The sequence below is a fragment of the Meriones unguiculatus genome, chromosome 10, assembly GCF_030254825.1.
Source record: "Meriones unguiculatus strain TT.TT164.6M chromosome 10, Bangor_MerUng_6.1, whole genome shotgun sequence".
NCBI classification, from domain to species: Eukaryota; Metazoa; Chordata; class Mammalia; order Rodentia; family Muridae; genus Meriones; species Meriones unguiculatus.
In genome coordinates, this window is record NC_083358.1 from 43,014,116 (window position 1) to 43,032,375 (window position 18,260).

The 18,260-nt window shown below is 50.1% G+C and overlaps 1 protein-coding gene across 7 annotated transcripts in view; it reads right to left on the bottom strand.

Annotated features, from left to right (window-relative positions):
* Cacna1a (calcium voltage-gated channel subunit alpha1 A) overlaps positions 1-18,260 on the bottom strand; it is a 214,131-nt gene that overhangs the window by 40,456 nt on the left and 155,415 nt on the right. For all 7 annotated transcript variants that reach the window (XM_060392361.1, XM_060392357.1, XM_060392356.1 and 4 more), the window contains exons 25-30: positions 14,181-14,280; positions 13,310-13,470; positions 12,182-12,319; positions 9,990-10,191; positions 5,676-5,840; positions 4,144-4,254 (exon numbers count right to left, since the gene is read on the bottom strand). In XM_060392361.1, the coding sequence (XP_060248344.1) occupies positions 4,144-4,254; positions 5,676-5,840; positions 9,990-10,191; positions 12,182-12,319; positions 13,310-13,470; positions 14,181-14,280 (877 nt within the window). The remainder of the gene's footprint in view (positions 1-4,143; positions 4,255-5,675; positions 5,841-9,989; positions 10,192-12,181; positions 12,320-13,309; positions 13,471-14,180; positions 14,281-18,260) is intronic.

Below are 18,260 nucleotides of genomic sequence, written 5' to 3' on the forward strand. Positions count from 1 at the left end.
AGGCCCTCACGCCTGCACTTTATAAACAGAGCCATCTCCCCGGCCCTGCCTCCAGAGCTCCACTAACCCTGTGCGGCTGACTATTCCACATGGTAGCTGGGTCCCCAACTAACCAGGAGGCAAAACTCCTCCTTGATGGGTGAAACAAAACCCCTGTTGCCACGAGCCACAGACTCGGGGGATGCTGTGCTGTCTCTGCTGCCTGACACATGTCCCGCTGCACTCTTAGCCCAAATTCTTTGGCAACAGTCACAGCTTCAAATCCCTCTGGGGACCCTGCTCTAACAAAAGAGTCCACATGAGCAACATTTCCTTTGACCTGCAGGCAGTCCTCTGCCTCACAAGGAAGGTCCCAGAGCTGGCAGTTGCTGGGTCATCAGATAATGAGTATGTGAGAAGCATAGATTGATATACAGTAGGTGCTCAATGGAAGTCCTGGGGTACAGGTGCCTGGAGAAAATGCAGGTCCCACTGGCGCCTCTGGCATTTGGACCCACCCTTCCCCTCACACACCGTCACAGGTTTTTGTTACTACCCCTCCCCACTTGGGGTCAAGCCTGGCAGCAGTACGGACTGAACTGCCGGGTGCTCAATACGCCACCTCCTCCTCTGAGAGCGCTGCTGCCCAACACACTCTCTGCTGCCACTTGGTGGCCTCAGGTGGAATGAAGCCCCTGGCACTCTGAGCTAAGAGCCAACTGACACTGTTTAGCCCTGCTGGCAGCTGTGGTGTCCCTGCCCTTGATGCATCGCCTCTCCTGTTCCTTTTGGAAAACACCTTTCAGGTATATTCCTTCATTCAACCCTCATCTCAGACGCTGCTTCTGAGGAATACTCAGTGAGGACAACTTCCGGGTTTTTGGCCACATCTCAAACCCACGATCTGTCACCTGCATGTTACATTAGGAAGTTCAGGCTTTTTATAAACGGCTCCAGAAGAGTCGACAGCACAAGGGCTTGGAGCCTCAGCCACAGCACAGTGGAGACTGGCTGAGGGGAGGGCAGCTCCTCCCAGTTACAGGAGGCCAACGCTCCATCTCTGCCTTCTCAAAAGCGCCTATGAGTGCAAAGATAACAAGGGACTTGGTATTCACTCAGTTGGAAAGGGATTTGAACCGGGAGGTATTTAAGCCGGGAGCTGACACCTTCCCCGTCTACACTCTGGCTCCTGCCTGCAGGTGCCCAGCAGCTGGGTAGATCAGCGCCCCACGGCACAGGCCTCTGAGCCTACAGAGCCTCTGGCAGTACTCATAAAAAAATGCTAGTTGGAAGCTAGGTGTGATGGTAGATGCCTTTAATTCTGGTACTCTGGAGGCAGAGGCAGGTGGGTTTCTGTGAGTTCCAATCTAGCCAGAGCTACACAGTGAGACCTTGTCTCAAAAAAGACAAAACCACAATAAGTCCACAAGATTGGGCTGTGAATGGTGCTGCCGTCTCTGAACCCTAGCTCAGGAGGCTGAGGCAGGGGAGTTGAGAGTTTGGGACCAGCCTGCGCTACAGTGTGAGACTAAAAACATAACCAGAAAACCAAGTTTCAGGGCTGTTACCCAACACTATGGAACTTTTGGAGGTAGGTCTGGGACAAATTCAACTTTAAGACATTTGCCCATGTGCTGGTGCTGGTGCTGGTGTGTGTACACATATGTGCATTTGGGCCACACTGTGGATGTTAGAGGTCAGAGGTCAATCAAGGGTGTCTTTTGAGACAGGGTCTCTCAACTGGCCTGTAGCTTGTTAGGCTATCTGGCTAGTGAACCCTGGGAACCCCCTCCCCTGAAGTGCTGGGATTACAGATATGCAGTACCACACACGTCTTTTCATGGGTGCTGGGATCTGAGCTCATGCTGATGTGGCGATCACTGCACCGACAGAAGCCCTCCAAGAGGAGCGGGGTGACAACAGCCAGGGCAGTTCTCATCCTCAGTGTTCCCAGTGCTTAGCTAGGGAGTCCACTAACACAACAGCTCCATGCTACAGGATAGCTGAGAATCCCGAGGCCATGAGGCTGGCTCATTAGCCTGGGGTCTAATGGGAGCTGCTGTAACCTGTAAGAGGTGGGGCCTAGTGAAAGGAAATGAGGTCTCAGGCAGAGTACGATAGGGGCTATGCCAGAGACCTACAGGGTAGAGGCTAGGTGGCTAACTGGGAGGTGCTAAGTTCTCATGGGAGGGAGGCAGGCCACAGGGGCAAGCCGGCCTCTTTCCCTTGCTCTTGGCTTCCCAGCTGCCTTGAAGTAGGTGTCCTCCTCCATAGCCAGTGGCTGCCCCACAGGCCCAAAGGCTGAAATGCCATGGGCTGAAACCTCTGGAACTTTGAACCACAGATAAACCTTCCTACTTAGTAAGTTGCATGCCTGGGTATTTTGTCACAGCGATGGGAAACTGACTAACACATCAAGATAAAAGAAAGTGCTCCAGTTCAGGCAGCGGCTGGTGGGGGACAAGGCTGTGATGTTTTCCCATCTCATTTTACAGCCCCTCTACCTAGTCACTGATTGATTTCCCTTTGGGATCTGAGTGCCTTAGACTAAGATGCACCACCAGTCTAGACAAAATTAAATTAGTGGGCCAAATATATAAATATATATATATATATATATATTCCCCCAAGACAGGGTTTCTCTGTGTGTAGCCCTGGCTGTCCTGGAATCACTCTGTAGACCAAGCTGGCTTTGAACGCATAGGGATCCACTTGCCTCTGCCTCCCAAGCACTGGGATTAAAGGCTATGCCACCACCGCCTGGCCATGATACACTTTTAAAAGAAAAAAAAAAAAAAGGATTTGGATGAAAGAGATAATTTCAGAATACATGACATAGCCATGCCTGATAGTACAAGCCTGTCATCCTAGCACTTGGGAGTCCTGGTTAGGACTGCAAGTTCAAAGGCCACACTGAGATATAGAGTCAAGGCAAGTCCAACCTAGGCCTGTTTTTTTTTTTTTTTTTTTGTGTGTGTGCATGTTCTGTGTATAAATATGTATATAGTCGTGTGTGTGTGTGTAGGCCAGAGGACAAGCTCAAGAACCCTGTTCAGGGATGCTGCCTTTAGATGAGGTCCTCCTGTCGGGCCAGGGAACCACAGGGTCCTCTTTCCTCTCCTTCCCAGTGCTAAAGTCACAGTGCACGTCACCACACCCAGCTTTTATTTAAAAATTTTTTTTTTTAGATTTATTATTTATACACTATACTGCCTACACATGTGTCTGCAGGCCAGAAGAGGGCACCAGATCTCATTATAGATGGTTATGAGCCATCATGTGGGTGCTGGGAATTGAACTCAGGACCTTTGGAAGAATAGCCAGTGTTCTTAACCTCTGAGCCATCTCTCCAGCCCTATACCCAGCTTCTTGAGTCTTCTGAGGACTGGATTCCTCATGCTTTACAACACTTTGCTGACTAAGCCATCTCTCATCTTTCTGCCTGGGTAACTTAGTAAATCCCTGTCTCAAAATGTAGGGGCTGGAGATGGCTCAGCAGTTAGCAGTGCTTGCTGCTCTTTTAGAGAACCTGGGTTCAATTCCCAGTACCCACATGGAAGCTCACAAAGGTCTCTAATTCTACTCTCAGGGGATTTGATGGTCTCCAAGCACATGTGTGGTACACAAACATGCATGCAGGCAAACACCAATACACACAGATAAAGTTAACTAAAAGCCAAGATGAGAACTGAGAAGGCGGTGGGAGGAGGCGGTGGTGAAGGGGCCGCAGTTAGAGCTCAGCTCCTGGGACTCTACTATGGTGTCCCAGCACTGTGCTGTGAGGTCTGCTAGGTTACAGTCAAAACTGTCTTCTCTCTTTCCTTCCTTTCTCTCTTTATTTCTGAAAAGTATTACCACACCACAGGCTGGCCTTGAACTCCAGAGCCTCCTTCCTCAGCCTCCCAAGTGCTGGGGTGATAGGCCTGGCCATTGTGAATACTGGGGACTCGCCCTCTGTGGCTACAATTTCCTCACATCAGTAGCTCTGACCAGGGTCATCTGGAGGAAGCTGAATCCCACTCCACTTGCTCCTCAAGCATGGGCTGTCCAGGTCGGGTGTGGACTTCTGCTGGGGACCAGGTCTTGGGGCCCAGAGCACACACCTTCTCCTGAACCCTGAGCCCTGTTAGCTCCTGCTGCCCACTACCCTCAGGCCCCACGTACCAGAATCCCAAAAGCCATGACTTTCAGCACACATTCCAGAGAGAAGAGGGAGGTGAAGACAATGTTGAACACTCGAAGAGCGTTTTCGTAGGCCACAGAGGCTCCGTAGAACTAGATGGAGGAGAGGCAGAGAAGTCAGTGGTCTGGCTGGGAGCCAGGTTGCAGGTCCCACCAGAGGGCCTGGAGAGGGCAACAGCTCAGCAACACCTGGGCCATGAGACAGGGGCTCACTCTAGCACGGGCTGGCCTCAGAGTCATGGCAATTATCCCAGCTCAGCCTTCCCAAGTGCTGTAATTATACAGAGGCTGTATAATTGCCAGTCCTTACTTGTGGCAATCTTTATCTTCTGATATGAGTACTTAATTATTTTTTATTTCTTCACCATAAAGCATCTTAATGATAACGTAGCCAAGCTTGTCAGTTGAGTTTATGCATATATTCACTTTTGTGTTTGTGCACGTGTGTGTGTGTGTGTTGTGTCTGCATGTATATCACGTGTGTGAATGCCCATGGAGGCCAGAAAACGGGAGATACAGGCAGCTGCAAGCTGCCCCACATAGGTACTGGGAAGCAAGCTCAGGTCCTCTGGAGGACAGGTGGGTTTCTTGCCACAAGGCTCTCCTGAGCCCTCCTCATTTCTTATTTATTGTTTGATATTAGTAATGGGGTCTAGGGCCTACCTAGCACCTGTATGCCAGGCAGGTGCCCTCCCGAGACACATCCTTCCTCAGGCTTCATTTTAAAAATTTAATTACATATCATTTAGCTCTTATGTGTGTTCAACACATGCATACATGTGGCGTCAGTAGACAACTTGCAGGAGTTAGTTTTCTCCTTCCAAACGTGGGACCAAATGTGGTGCAGGCACCGTTATTACTGAGCCATCTTGCCAGCTCTTCATAATTTTATTTCTGAGACAGGGTTTTACTAAGTTGTCTGTTCTGATGGTGTTTGTGAGCCCCGTGTCTCAGCCTCCGAGCCACTATGGGCTACTGTGCCAGCTGGGCCTCCTGACTGGCACCATTACTGAGTTTTGGTAATCTCCAGAGCTCTTCTAGTTAACACGTAATCGTCTTAAAAAGAGTGAGGAAGGCCTGGGACTGTGGCTTCAATGGTACAATGACAACCCAGACTCCCCTGGCAAGGGGCTGGAGCCTTGCTGTTCTGGAGGTCCCCCTCCCAGACCTTTTGCCCTGTTCCACCCAGCACACACTTGAGGAGAGTGTCCACTCCTCTCCACGAGGCCCCTGCTGAGCCCTAGGGACTCAGGCATCTGCTTTCCCACAGAGCGGAGACTAGTGGGGCCATGGAGTGTGCAACCACTGAGTCCGAGGCCTGTGAGGTCGTAACCAGAGGCCTGCAGGGAGCAGCCCTAGCTGTCCTTTAAGGTTTCTGGGTGGAAGCGCTCTGCATATGTGCCTGGGACGGAGGAGCTGGCCAGGCAGGGTGGTGGGAACAGCGTGGCAGTCAGGGGAAGAGCAGTGTGGTCTGGCAGGGATGCTGTGTGTGGGTCTGCTTGGGGGGGGCTCACCTTCATCATCAGCACGATGGTGTTGAGAGCGATCATGGCCATGATGGTGTACTCAAAGGGTGGGGACACCACAAACTGCCACATTCGATACTGGAAGCTCTGCTTGTTCTGGGGCATGTGCCTGGTCAGCGGCTTGGCACTGATGGCAAAGTCGATGCAGGCTCTCTGTGGGAGATGCCAGCGCGTGAGAGGGGCTGACAGCAGGGAAGCCAGCTGCTCACAGCCTCCCGGTGCAGCTGCCCAGATCCCTCATTCTGATGACCCCAGCTGGGATACCTGCAGTCTCCTAGGGCTCCTCACAAAACCTGACAGTTCTGTTGCTTATATCAACTTGGGGAGTCACCACACTGTCGCCCCGCTTCTCTCCTGGAACCTCCCTTGCAAGAAGTCATCCACAATACCAATTTGAGGATGTGGAAACCAGTTCTGAGAGGCTGGGCCTGAGGCACAGCTGAGAAAAGCACACACTGTGAAAATCAGCATCTGACAGCTCCTTTTTTTTTTTTTTTTTTTAAATTTCCTCTCTTCCTTCCTCCCTTTCCCGCACACTTCCAACCCCAGGATTTTATGTTGCCCATCCTGGTTCAAGTTGCCTATGTCATCAAGATGACATCCTATGGTGCTGGGGACAGGAGGCTGGGGCTTCCAGGACTCCAGGCAAGGGCTCACCCCTGAGCTACATTCCTAGTGGCTGTCTCTCCTTTTGAGGGTCTCTGTAGCTCTTGCTGGCTTCAAAACAGTGATCCTCTTTCTTGCTCCACCTTCTGAGTACTGGCAGGACAGGTCAAAGTGTCCAACTAAACTATTCTTTCTGTCTGTGAGGGAGGCTGTGGGACACAGAGAGGGTGGCTTTAGGAGGAAGAAGAGCTGAGCTACAAAACTACAAAGGCTGAAGCCATGGGGGACTGGCGTATAAAAGCAGTGAGGAACTTGTCTCCTTGGAGACAGGTGCTGGAGAATAATACAGGGACAAGTGTTACTGAGGGAATCCTGGACTTGCTTTGTAGACCAGGCTGGCCTCAAACTCATGGAGGTTTGCCTGCCTCTGTGTCCCTGAGAGCTGGGATTACAGATGTGCACCACTGTGCCCAGTTTCTCCCATAAATCTTAATGACTCCCACAAGTAGGTAAATCAGGTTTGCAAAGTGTTGAAGCAATTGAGGAGAGAAAGGGGAAGCAGGCAAAAGGGCCTGTCTGCATCACTTCAAGACAAATTTGTATTGAGATCGAGTTCTGAAGGAAAACTAAAGAAGCCAAATTCAGTGCTTATGAGACCCTGTAAGTCCTTACACCAAGCAACAGTTCACTGAAGGGAGGAGGGAGGAGTGACTGCCAGTGTGGGTGAAAAAGACTAAACATGGACTGCGGGGGCTGTCCCCTTGATCCATGAGCGCCAACCAGGGAGAGCCTGCCCCACTGAACCCATGGTGGCTAGGGAGGCCCATAGCAGACTAACAGGTTCCCAAGATGGAGAGCTGGCACAGTTCACAGACAATTCACATTAAAACACCGAGTTCAGGAGTCTGCCCTGTGCATGCTCTACCCAATGTCACTCTTTCCACAAAACCACTACTACAAAGGCCCCAGCAAAGGGACCTCTGTATGCCATGGTGGCTCTCGATAATGCTTCCTTTTAGCGTTTCCCTTAGCTTCTGACTCTCACAGTTAGCGGCACTTGGAGTAGATAGCAGGTGACTTAAGAGATCCTGGCCACTCTCACAGCAATGCTAATTAGCAATGCTAATCCTTGAGTGTCCTACAGGTCTGTCAAAGCACCTGGAATGCTAATCCTTGAGTGTCCTACAGGTCTGTCAAAGAACCTGGAAGAGCAGGGAAAGCAAGGGAAGGGTTTGAACAAAAGCCCCCTGCATGGATGGGAAAGGCATTCTCAGAGGCCAAAAACCTGCAGAATGAGAACCTCAGTATCAGGAGTGGGCTTCCTCCCTGTGGGTTGTTGGCCAGGAAGTTCCCTGAGGCCCCCAATGAATAAAGACCATTGTCACTGCTCTTGGTTGCATGCCAGCAACGATAAGACCCTGTGGCTGAGAACACAGTATGCTGAGGTTTCAGGACATGGATGGATAAAGATACGGCTAACTGGAAGCTCCTTCACTGTTGGTGGCTGGTTCTTCAGTACCGGAAAGAACAGCTTGCTGAGGAAGGATCATCACCAATGGTCCTGCTCTGCTCTGGACCCCAGGTCTATAGTACCCCCATACCAGCCAAAATGTGCCTAATGGTACAATGTCAGCATGACGGTTATGGGTGCAACTAACTGCTATCTGATTGTATTTAAGGCCTGTTTTGCAGGCAAGAACCGCATCTGTTACTGCAAGTCAGGACAAAATATATAGCTGGTCATAAGCCCCAGTGGATAGTCCACCGCCATCGATCAACACAAGGGATGTGCCTGCCGTGCTGTCTTCTGAGCATGTGTGTCCATGCCGACATATGCATCTGTTGTCATTTTCAGGCTCCTTCTCTTCTTCTTGTTTGTTTTTTAGACAGGGTTTTTCTGTGTAGCCCTGGCTGTCCTGGAACTTGCTCTATAGACCAGGTTGGGCTATAAACTCACAGTGATACATATGCCCATCTCTGCTTCCTGAGCACTGGGATTAAAGGTGTGTGCTACCACTGCCAGTCTGACACTTTTTTTTTTTTTTTGTAGTGAGTGGTGGTTATTGCAGAGATCCAAAACTAGTGAAGTTTCAAAGAGTAAGTGTCTGTTTGTGGCAAAGAAGTCGTCCAATACTCAGCTATCAGTGGAGGAAATCAGGGATCTGTATCCCCAGACCCAAGGCTTAGACAACACTGGTGAAGAGGAGGCAGGAAAAAAATGTAAGCACCAGAGGAAGGTGTGCAATCATGCATTGCTCTTTTCTATTAAAAACTCTCTTCTTCCTTAAGCAAAGAGGAAGGTTCATAAGGATCAGGAAGTTCAGGAAACTCACACGACTCAGGAAGCTCAGGTCACTGACAAACTCAAGGAGCTTAGGAAACTCCTATGAGCTGGGCAGCTGTGGTGTACACCTGTAATCCCAGCAGTCAGGGAGGCAGAGGCAGATGGATCTCTGTTACTTCAGGGCCAGCCTGCTCTACAAAGTGAGTACAATGGTACACAGGGAAACCATGTTTCAAAAAACAAAACAGTAAACTCATATGACTGAGAAAGCTCAAATAGCTGTTCAGTAGGCCTCTCCACAGTGTTACACACCTAGTAGAAAACTGCTGGAGAGGAGACTTTTCCAGGGGCTGCCTGAAAATTGTGTAGAGACTCCAGGAAGGGATACAGCTATCCTGAGTGGTCACCCATGTGGGATTTTTAGTGATGTAGCTGTCTTTAAGCCAACTATGTTTCTGTAAGTGACCCCAATATACTCACTGATTCATACAGCTAGACCTGGGAGGGACTGTCTCTTTGTTTTGTCTTGGGTGCACTGTTTCCTTAGAGAAAATCATACAGTCACTCTGGGAGGAAGCAAGGGCTATACCACCATACACTATCCTTTGCTCTGAATCATCTTGGAAAGAAGGTTGTGTGCTAGCTTGGCCAACAAGAATAAACAGAGCATGGCCAGGACCATTGAACTGGACATGCATCACAAGCATGAAATCAGTCCCTTTGTGGAAACATGGGGCTGCTTGTTATTACAGCACAACCTGATCTGGACTGACTGATACTTCCTTCTGATATATGATGTGTACATTTAATTCTTTTCCTGAAAACCTAAGAGAGAGCTATCTTGCAGACTGTACCCTGCTTGGGAATATTTGCTGTTGTTCTGTTCCCATTTTTTTTCTACAAGTTGGTTTTGTTAGGTCTCAAACCTGGAACAACTGGCGGACCTGGCCTCAAGATTCTCCCAGTATCCCTCATAGCTATTACAGGGTATGCATGGCTGGCTTACTATGCCCCCTACCATAAACTTGTCCAGCCCATGGGCTGGGCTGCCCTTCCCCCAGCTGCCTTTCCCTATATAATCCAGCCATTTTGGTTACTCGGTCTTTTGGTCTACAATTTACTCTCCTGTCCAGTTTCTTGATCCAGGCTTGGCAGCTCTTCCTTCCCCTTCCCATCTTCTCACACAGCCTGGCTCAGGGTCATGTTCACTTTGGATTCTCCCAGATGTCCTTTCTCTGGCGTATGCTCTCCCTTTTATCCCTTCTCTTCCACCATACCTAGAGGCAGTCATGTCCTTTCTTTGTGTTTCTTTTTTTTTCCATTCAGGTTTCTTGCTGTATGTCTCCCTCTCCCTCTGTGTGTGTGTGCTGTGTACCAACTTGTATGCAGGAAACAAAACTAGACAGTGGTACCTCATTTTTTTCCAGGCTGTACTCCTCCATCATCTTGTCTCCCTGCTCCTGAAAGGTGATGATGATCAAGGCCACGAAGATATTGACAAAGAAGAAGGGAAACACTACAAAGTACACCACGTAGAAGATGGACATCTCCATGCGGTACCCGGGGCTGGGACCCTGGTTCTCAAAAGTGGCATCCACTGAGTGCTTGAGGACCCTATGAAGTATGGGAAGGAGACAGGGAGCAACAGAGAGGATGGAGAGGGCAGGGACACAGGAGCGGAGGGAACAAGAGAAGATGGAAAAGAAACAAACCCACTCAGTGACTTCTGAGAAGCATGGCTCAATTATGTGTCAGATAATGCTGAACTTTGCACTCTTTTTCCGAGCATCTCTTTGGGAGGTCATTGTTGGCTCCATTTTGCACACAAGGAAATTGACATTCAGCAGTTTGAAGAGACTCAAAGTCTATGGCCATACTACCCTGAACATGCCTGGTCTTGTCTGATTCTCGGAGAGACTCAGACAGAAGTAGTCATGCTTTGTGGTGATGGATGAGGTACGGCATCATGGAAACAGGTGTCAGTCAGTGTGGGTTTTTTAAACTGTGAGTGTGACGAAGGTTCAGTAGCAATGCATGTGGTCCAAACATCTTTGTACATACACATAAGACATGCACCGCTCAAAAAGTCTCTTGGCAGGGCTCAGTGTCTTGAATGTGTGAGGTCCTAGGTTCCATTCCCAGCATTGCAAAATAATAATTAAAAAGTTCTGTGTTTGATGAATGCAGTGTTCATGACTGTCTTTTGCCTTGTAAATAATCTCTACTCAAAGAACAAGTCTGGTATAATAGCAGATGTGATAAATGCATATGTTCATCATGATGAGCATGGGTATTTTGTTTGGACAAGTCATTAGTGTGGCTACGACTTTTCTACTTTCAATTATGTGTGTGTGTGTGTGTGTGTGTGTGTGTGTGTGTGTGTGTATGTATGAGTGCTAGTACCCACAGAAGCCAGAAAAGGACACTGAATCCTCTGAAGGTGGAGTTATAGACGGCTGTGAGCAACCTGACTTGGGTGCTGGGAACTGTCCAGGTCTTCTATAAGAACCGCAAGCATTCTTAGCCATTGAGCCCCAGTATTTCAATGTGTTTATTTCTGTGTGCATGCCTGTCATGTGTGTGGGTGAAGGTCAGAGGGCAACTTTTTTGAGAGTCAGTTCTTTCCTTCCACCTTTTATCTTCGGGGCTCTCTCACTGACCCTGGAGTTTGCTGATCTAGCCAAGCTGGACAGTCCTCAAGCTCCTGGAACCTACCTCTCTCTGCCCTCTGGTGTTGGGGTTAGACACGTGTGCCTCCATGCCTGGCTGTTATGTGGGTGCTGGAATTCAAACTGAGGTACTTTATCAACTGACTCATCCTTCCAGTCCTGAAGCTCTTTCTTTCTTTTTAATTTCATTTTAAAAAACATCTTAAGTTATGTGTATGTGCGGGTATATACACACAAGTGCAGCACCCGCAGAGTTCAGAGGCATCAGATCTTTCCAGGTCACACAGGTGGCTCTTAGCCTGATGGCAGAGCTGGGAACCCAGCTGGTGTCTTTCGGGTGAGCATCAAGTCCTTTCAGAGTCATCTCCCAGCCCTGTATTTTTGTTGTTGTTGTTGGTTTTCCGAGACAGGGTTTCTCTGTGTAGCCCTGGTTGTCCTGGACTTGCTTTGTAGACCAGGCTGGCCCTGAACTCACAGAGGTCTGCCTGCCTCTGCCTGTGCTGCCTGGTGTCGGGATTACAGGCGTACACCACTGAGCTGAGCTGTCCCTGAATTGTTTTGAGTCTCACTGTATTATCTGGCGCTCACTGTGGCCTCGAGCTCACAGAGATCCCTGTCCCCTACCTCTGCCTCTGAGGATGCTGGGTTTAAAGGTATGGCCACCAAGAGCAGTAAGGCTGCTGGTTTTAAGTTTGTGTTCACATTTGCAGTGCTGGGGGAGGAACCGGAGCTTCCCAACAGCTAGGCCGGAGTTCAGCATTAGAGTGACACCCACAGCCCCATGGTGCAGCCAGTTTAGGTGAGGGCTGCCATCACCGTAACAACCCTGGCACAGGGCCAGGTTCCGATGCCCCTGCTCTCCCCCCCACCCCTCCACCTCTGCTCCCCTGCTCCCGGGGTTCCCAGCCCTTGCTCCCTCATTGCGGGCCACTCACTGCGGCCAGCCCTCTCCCGTGGACACCGTGAAGAGCGTGAGCAGGGCCCAGAGCACGTTGTCGTAGTGGAACTCGTACTTCTTCCACTCTCGGTCCCGGGCCTTCACCTCATTCTTCTCGTACAGGAGGTACTTCCCTCTGTCACAGAGAGCTGGTTAGTCAGCGGTGTCACCACCCCCTAAGGCCATTTGTGCTGTGGGGAGGCAGCCGCACAGCATTGTCCCTGTGGGAGCTGAGACCCCAGCTTGAGTATGGATGTGGGGACACAGAAAGGATGGGGAAGCAAACATGGGGACACCCTATTTCAGGGTGCTCACAACTCAGGAGGCAGTGGCTGCTTCTTTTAGAGCAGGGAGGAGTGCATTTCAAACACCACCCAAGACTCTATGATCTCACTGTGTAGCCAAGGCTGGCAGGGAACTCCGGCCCTTCCTGCCTCAGTGTCCAAGCAGTGGGATGACAGGCCTGTGCTGCTGTGCCTGCGGAGCATCTGAACAGGGCTGCTCAGAGGCCACCCAGGAGGGACTACGGATTCATCTCCCTCTTGATAAAGTCGCTGCAAGATTAAAATGGCTTAACCTGGTCTGAAGAGATGGGGTGGGTACCCAGATAATCCTCATTTGCTTTTCTTCCCTGAGACAGGGTCTCTCTGGTCTGGACAACTCCATCGTGCCATCTCAGCCTCCCCCAGGCTGTGATAACAGCTCTGTGCCTCACATTACCTGGGTATTTTGGTTGGTTGGTTGACTGACTGACTGATTATGAGACAAGTACTCACTCTGTCTGTCTGTTTTTGATACAGGGTTTCCCTGTGTAGCCCTGGCTGTCCTGGACTCACTTTGTAGGCCAGGCTAGCCTCAAATTCACAGAAATCCACCTGCCTCTGCCTCCCAGAGTGCTGGGATTACAGGCATGCACCACTGGGCCTGGCTACAAATGCTCACTTTGTAACCCAGGCTGGTCTCAAAACTCAGCGTGATCCTCCTGCCTTAGCCTTCTGAGTGCCGAGGTCCTGACTTCAATAACTCTAGACCAGGTCCATGCTGACCCTCTCCCTCCGTGTCTGGACCGTGGACCCTGTACTTCGCCCTCCCCTGCATGGTGTCCCAGAGATCGTGGCCCACCCACCGACAGTCTCTTTCAAACTCCTTAGACTCATCCGTGCAGTGGAAGAATTTGCCCTTGAAGAGTTGCACGGCCACTACAGCAAAGATGAACATGAACAGCATGTACACAATGAGGATGTTGAAGACATTCTTGAGTGAGTTCACCACGCAGTCAAACACGGCCTGCATTAGAAGAGGAGGTGTGAGCGCAGGAAGCATGGCAACCAAGGCACCTGCCAGGTCTAACAGCTGGGTTGAAAACACTGGGGGAAGGTGGATTCTACATGTGTATGGACTTTTCCCTTACCCTTGCTACCTAACATAAGTATGGCGGCTGTGCCCACAGCAGGTGTGCTATGCCAGGCACCTCATGACCAATCACGGCTGGGTCTCATGTAGCCCAGACCTTAAGAGGATGACCTTAACTTTCTAATCCTCCTTGCCTCCACCAGTTTGAGTCACTGGGAAGGGAAACCAGAGCTTCTTGTACAGTAGGCAAGCATATTGCCAACTGAGATACATCCCCACCCCACCCCGCTTCTTTAGATAGTCCTGTTGGCCTACAACTTGTGCCTCCAGAACTAGGCTTTGCCCTGTGTCTTCCCCCCACCCCCACTGACCCATCAAAATGAGTGCCAACCTGGGTCAGGTTCTGCTAGTCGACTCCCTTTGCTGCCCTCTGCTGGACAACTACAGCAACTACATCTACATAAAAGGCCACGAGGCATCTTCTTCAACGTAGTTTATTGGGATTGTCTTCCCTCACCCCCGAGTGCTGGGATCCCGGGTGCACACTACTTTATCTGTTTCTCACTGTGATCTTCTGGAGTGGTGTGCAACCTTTCCATCTGTGTGTGGCTGGCCCGAGAGCCTGCCCTGACCCCAGTTCTCACCTTTAGCTTTGGCAGCCGCTTGATGGTTTTTAGAGGTCGTAGCACCCGGAGGACTCGGAGAGACTTAATGGTGTTTATGTCCTTTCCTTTGCTGTTGCCGCTGTTGAGGGATGTTAGGGTTGGGGAAGGGAAGAGATGGAGCGGAAGTCAGCCTGGGAAAGAGGGACCCACAACTCCACATGGACCCATTTATCTGGACCCAGGTCTGGGCTGAGGCAGGGCTAGCCCTTCCCCTTCTGACGGGTCTAATTTTGCTCTGGAAACCAGATGGTTTTGAAGGGTCCAGCTCTCATTCTATTGAAGACCTTGCCTCTGCACTGACATTTTAAAAAATATTATTACTAAGTTTTTGAGACAGTGTCTTACTTTGTAGCTGTGGCTGCCCTGGAATTACAGAGCTCCTCCTTCACCTGCCTCCTGAGTTCTGGGATTAAAGGTGTGCACTGCCAAGTGCAGCCTTTTGCACCAACTCGGAAGAGTTGCACTGCCCTTTGTAGCAAAGCTTTTGGTCTGGAGGCTGGTGAAATGTTAGAAGAGCTCTACCCTCCTCCTGGAGGATACAGGTTGCTCTCCCGCCCCTTGTACCCAACATGGCTTCAGTCTGCTGCTGCTTTGGTCTGCCAAGGTCCCTACATACCTTTGCCAGTGGTAAAAAGAGGGACCTGCTTGGGTTAACCATGTAGACCCCAAAGACACGGAGCTCTTAGCTACTCACAACTTGGCTCCATAAGGGGTTGGTACGGTATAGGGCCATCGAGAACTTCAGGTTAATGGCTCCCACCCACACCCAGGGCCCAAACACAAATCCTAGAGCCACATTTGTGTGCGGTTGTCATCATTCCCAAGCCCCAGAGGGTGCTTTCCCAGGGTCAACGGTTCATTGCGGTCACCTTACAGCAGCCCCTGTCACCTCATACATCTACTTCCCGTCTTTTGACACATACTGGTCATCATTCCACTCCGCTCCTGAGGATCCTTCTCAAGTCTGAGTACTCCAAGGACAATGTAGACTTTTTGGCTTGGCATGCCAAGGCCCTTTGCATTCTACTTCAATTAGATTGGGTCCCTGCATGACCAACCTCTGGCCACAATCACTGGCTTTCTATTCTTTTTTGGTTTGTTTTGCTTTCTTTTTGGAGACGGGGTCTTACTGTGCAGCCCTGGAGCACACTATGTAGACCAGGTTGGCCTTGAATTCAGAGACTTTCACATTTTGTTGTTGTTTTGTTTTCATTTTTTTTCCTTGTGGGTTAAAAGATGAACACCACCATGGCCACCCCAAAACTTTTTTGTTTTTTGAGAAAGTGTTTCTCTGTGTAGCCCTGGCTGTCCTGGAACTCTGTAGGCCAGGCTAGACTGGAACTCAGAGATCTGCCTGCCTCTGCTTCCCAAATGCTGTGGTTAAAGCTGTGAGCCACCACAACATGGCTAGCCAAAAACCTTTTAAATTACATTTATTTATTTATTTTGTGGGCATGTGTGTGCCACAGCCTTCGTGTTAGAGGAGAACCTTTGGGAGCTGCTTCTCTCCTTTCTCCAGATGGATAACAGGATTGACCTCAGGTCATCAGGCTTGGTGGCACATGCCTTTACCAGCTTGGCCCTCTCTGTTTCATTTCCTTGAGACAAAGTTTTTCCATGAAGCTCATGTTGGTCTCAAGATCCCCTGACCGCATGCTGAGTGCTGGGCGGCGGGTATGAGCACTGCCTGACCTCACGCTCCTGAGTGCTGGGTGACAGGTTATGGCGACTGTCTGGTTGCACAGAAGCACACCACCCGCTCAGCCGTGCACACCCCCTTTACTGCTGCCTCCTTCAACAGCTCCAGGCTCTGTCAGCCTTTTTGCTATTCCAGAGAGATCTGAGGTCAGACCCAGACAGAAAGGCTGCTCCTGTCTCGAGACAGGAAGCCCTCAGAGGCCCAGCTTGCGATGAGCTCTGTGTTTTCCCGTTAATCTTGGCTCTTGTTCCAGCTGTTGACTTACAGTTGGCAGGAGGTCTCAGGACACTCAAATGGTCCAAGGCTACAGTCTCAGGGACAAATATGTCCCTACTGGTTCCTGCTTCATTCCTGCTCCTACCTCCTGCCCGGTGCTGGAGCTTCCAGTGGAGAACACTACTTCTTGGCATGGTGAGAAAAGCTGGTTTTGGCTCTGTGTGCACCCACAAGTTAACCTCAGGTGTCACCCACCTTATTTTTTATGGTCTCTCACTGGCCTGGGGCTCACCCAAGAGGATAGGCTGGTCAATGAGTCCCAGGGGTCACTGAGATTTATATCTGCATTCCACCATGTCAGGATGTTTACCCAGGTTTAGTGACTGATGCTTGCATTTCAAACATTCTATCAACTAAATGTCTGTTTTTGTTTTGAGAAAGGGTCTCTATATAGCATGGCTGATCTGGAACTATGTACACCAGGCTGACCTCAAATTCAGAGATCCACCTGCCTCTGTCTCCTGGGTGTTGGAATTAAAGGTGTGCACCATCACACCTAACTCTGTTATTTCCACTTATATCCTTTTGTACACTGATCATTAGATCATTGTTTCTTATTTGTAACTGCATTATATATATAAAAAGAGCACTGACATCTATCTATCTATCTATCTATCTATCTATCTATCTACCTACCTACCTACCTACCTAGCATCTATCTGTTTTACTGCTTTTGAGGCAGGGACACAGTATGTAAATCAGGCTAACCTGAAACTTAAGATTCTTCTGCCTCAGAGAGCAAGACATGTGCTACCATAGTGGGCTAGAAAGATCTGCCAGGCAGATGTTCCTCAGAGTGACGGACACTTCCTCCCATTTTCCAAACCTCAGCTGTTCTGGTGACCCCTCTCCCCAGCCCCTTGGCCATGAGAGGAAGAACACTCCCTGTCCCTTCTGTTCTAGGCAGGAACTAGTGGGTCACAGTGGCAGGTGATGCTGTGAGCCTACATGAGTCCTCTGGCCCTGGGGAGCCGGCTCTGGTCATGGTAAGCAACAGGACACCAGCAAGAACAAAGGCCACAGAAAGAGAAGGCCAGAACCAACATGGTTGCGAACAGGGCACAGAAGACAAGACAGAGAGAGAGAGAGATAGATAGAGAGAGAGAGAGAGAGAGAGAGAGAGAGAGAGAGAGAGAGGCACTTTACCGTGTACTGCTCCTGGTGAGGTGGCGTCGGAAGGAGAGACAAATCGTGAGCGGCCTCAGAGAGAACACAGGACACGCACAGACACACATGGGCGCTGGACTCTGGGACCCTGGGGGACCAGGGGAGCCAGCTCCTCCGTCAGTCTCTGCACTGGGCAAGACACGGCCCTGACAGCAGCTCACAAAGGCAAATTTCCATGGAGCAAGGTGGGCCCGGGGCTACCTATTACCCTGGGTGAACTAGCCACTCAGTCACTGCCAAGAGCAGGATTGCTTCCTGCAGTGGTCCTGGCATTGGGGCCCAGCTTGCTGTAGGTGAGCTGTGTGGGGAAAGGACGGACGGAGGTTTGAATGCTGCCTTGACTGCCTCATCTGGAAAATGGGCGTGGCTTCCTGATGCTTCAGTATCATCAGCCTCCACCTTGGCTTCTATTGACTCATGTGAAGATGTAGCTCAGGTTGGCCTGACTAACTGATCTTCCTGCCTCAAACTTCTGAGTAGCTGGGATGCAGATGTGTGCGTAACTCTGGTGGGTAGTTTTCTGGAAGGAAAGTTGCGGATGTTGGGATCCAGAGTCTCACATATGCCAGATCAGCATTCTATTGCTGAGCATTCCATGCCCCCACCCCCACCCCCGCCCCTAGCCCCTTACCAGGGAATTCTGGGTAGGGGCTCTACCTCTGAGCCACATCTCAAGATTCCTCTGTACTTTTGTTCTAAGATAGGGTCTTGTTAAATTTCCTGTCTTGTCCTTACCTAGGATTCTTGGCATCACATTATGCCTAGCAATTTTCTTTTTTCAGCTAAGCGGCTTAATGCCTATGATGTCTCTGCTGAGCTTAGGGTGCCCAGACCACCTGTAAGCCTCCAGGTGCTTCCTGTGGCACTGGCATCTACCTCAACTTTTTTTTTTTAATCCAAAATTCCTTAACAGCAGG